This window comes from Ptychodera flava, chromosome 11 (genome assembly GCF_041260155.1).
Source record: "Ptychodera flava strain L36383 chromosome 11, AS_Pfla_20210202, whole genome shotgun sequence".
Lineage (NCBI taxonomy): Eukaryota > Metazoa > Hemichordata > Enteropneusta > Ptychoderidae > Ptychodera > Ptychodera flava.
Genome location: NC_091938.1, coordinates 3000455 through 3002634, shown reverse-complemented (window position 1 = coordinate 3002634; position 2180 = coordinate 3000455). Strand labels below are relative to the sequence as shown.

Here is a 2180-nt window from a genome sequence, read left to right as displayed (position 1 = left end):
CTTTTCTTTTGTATGTATCCTGTTGTGACATATGAGACTTCCATTCTGTGAAAAATCTTTACCACATACTTGGCAGACAAATGGCTTTTCTTTTGTATGAGTCCTGTTATGAGTTTTGAGACCTCCATTCTGTGAAAAACTTTTACCACACACTTTGCAGACAAATGGCTTTTAAATTGAGTGTGTCCTGATGTGACTATTTAGACCTCCACTATGTGAAAAACCCTTTCCACATATTTTGCAGACAAATGGCTTTTCTTTTGTATGTGTCCTGGTGTGAAGTGTAAGACTTCCACTCTGTGAAAAACCTTTGTCACACACTTTGCAGACAAATGGCTTTTCTTAACTGTATGTGTCCTGTTATGAGTTTTGAGATGTCCACTCCGTGAAAAACCTTTGTCACATACTTTGCAGACAAATGGCTTTTCATCTGAATGGATCCTGATGTGGCGTTTCAGACTTTGGTTTAATCCAAAACCCTTGCCACACACTTTGCAGACAAATGGCTTTTCATTAGTATGTGTCCTGATGTGAACATGTAGACCTCCACACTGTGAAAAACCCTTGCCACACACTTTGCAGACAAATGGCTTTTCATCTGAATGGATACTGATGTGGCGTTTCAGACTTTGGTTTAATCCAAAACCCTTGCCACACACTTTGCAGACAAATGGCTTTTCATTTGAGTGTGTCCTGTTATGACTTTTGAGATTTCCACTCTGTGAAAAACCCTTGCCACACACTTTGCAGACAAATGGCTTTTCTTTTGTATGTGTCCTGATGTGAAGTGTAAGATGTCCACTCTGTGAAAAACCCTTGCCACACACTTTGCAGACAAATGGCTTTTCTTTTGTATGTGTCCTGACGTGACATGTGAGACTTCCATTGTGTGCAAAACCTTTACCACATATTTTGCAGACAAATGGCGTTTCTTTTGTATGTTTCCTGATGTGACATGTGAGATTTCCATTCTGTGCAAAACCTTTGCCACACACTTTGCAGACAAATGGCTTTTCATTTGAGTGTGTCCTGATGTGACTATTTAGACCTCCACTATGTGAAAAACCCTTTCCACACACACTGCAGACAAATGGCTTTTCTTTTGTATGTGTCCAGGTGTGAATTGTAAGACTTCCACTCTGTGAAAAACCCTTGCCACACACTTTGCAGACAAATGGCTTTTCATCTGAATGGATCCTGATGTGGCGTTCCAGACTTTGGTTTAATCCAAAACCCTTGCCACACACTTTGCAGACAAATGGCTTTTCATCTGAATGGATCCTGATGTGGCGTTTCAGACTTTGGTTTAATCCAAAACCCTTGCCACACACTTTGCAGACAAATGGCTTTTCATCTGAATGGATCCTGATGTGGCGTTTCAGACTTTGGTTTAATCCAAAACCCTTGCCACACACTTTGCAGACAAATGGCTTTTGATTTGAGTGTGCCCTGATGTGGCGTTTTAGACTTTTACTCTGTGTAAAACCCTTGCCACATACTTTGCAGACAAATGGCTTTTCATTTGAGTGTGTCCTGATATGAGTTATGAGATTTCCATTCTGTGCAAAACCTTTGCCACACACTTTGCAGACAAATAGCTTTTCTTTTGTATGTATTCTGATGTGACATGTAAGATTTCCTTTCTGTGCAAAAACTTTACCACACACTTTGCAGACAAAGGCTTTTTCCTTTATATGTGTCCTGGTGTGGTTTTTGAGATGCCCACTTTGAGTAAAATCTCGGTTGCACACTTTGGAGTCAAACAGCTTTCCATTGGTATGTGTCCTGATGTGGCGTTTAAGATCTTCATTTTTTGAAAAACCTCTTCCACACACTTTGCAGACCATAGTTCTATGTGTTCTCACATGATATCTTAGATCTCTATTTTGTGCATAACTCTTTCCACATATTTTACAAACAAACAGCTTTTCATTGCCATGAATCTTCATGTCACTAACACAACTGAATTGTTGCAAGACTGCAGTGTTGAGTGTTCTGAAATATGGTAAAGACATAAATGAAGTTGTTAATTAACCCTTTTCCTGCTAAGTTCATATTTCACTAGCAGGTCAAGTAAGTTAAACTAGTAAAGCAGAACATGTCCCATATGATGCATTTTAACGAAGACTTGAAGATTTGAAGGTCCCTGAAGACAGAGATACTGTAAACATAAATACAGT

At 39.3% G+C, this 2180-nt stretch overlaps 1 protein-coding gene across 1 annotated transcript; it reads right to left on the bottom strand.

The window, feature by feature from the left end:
* Positions 1-200: 200 nt before the first annotated feature.
* LOC139143164 (zinc finger protein 26-like) lies at positions 201-1847 on the bottom strand. The gene has a single exon (XM_070713298.1). The coding sequence runs from the start codon at positions 1845-1847 to the stop codon at positions 201-203; it is 1647 nt and encodes a 548-aa protein (XP_070569399.1).
* Positions 1848-2180: the final 333 nt, after the last annotated feature.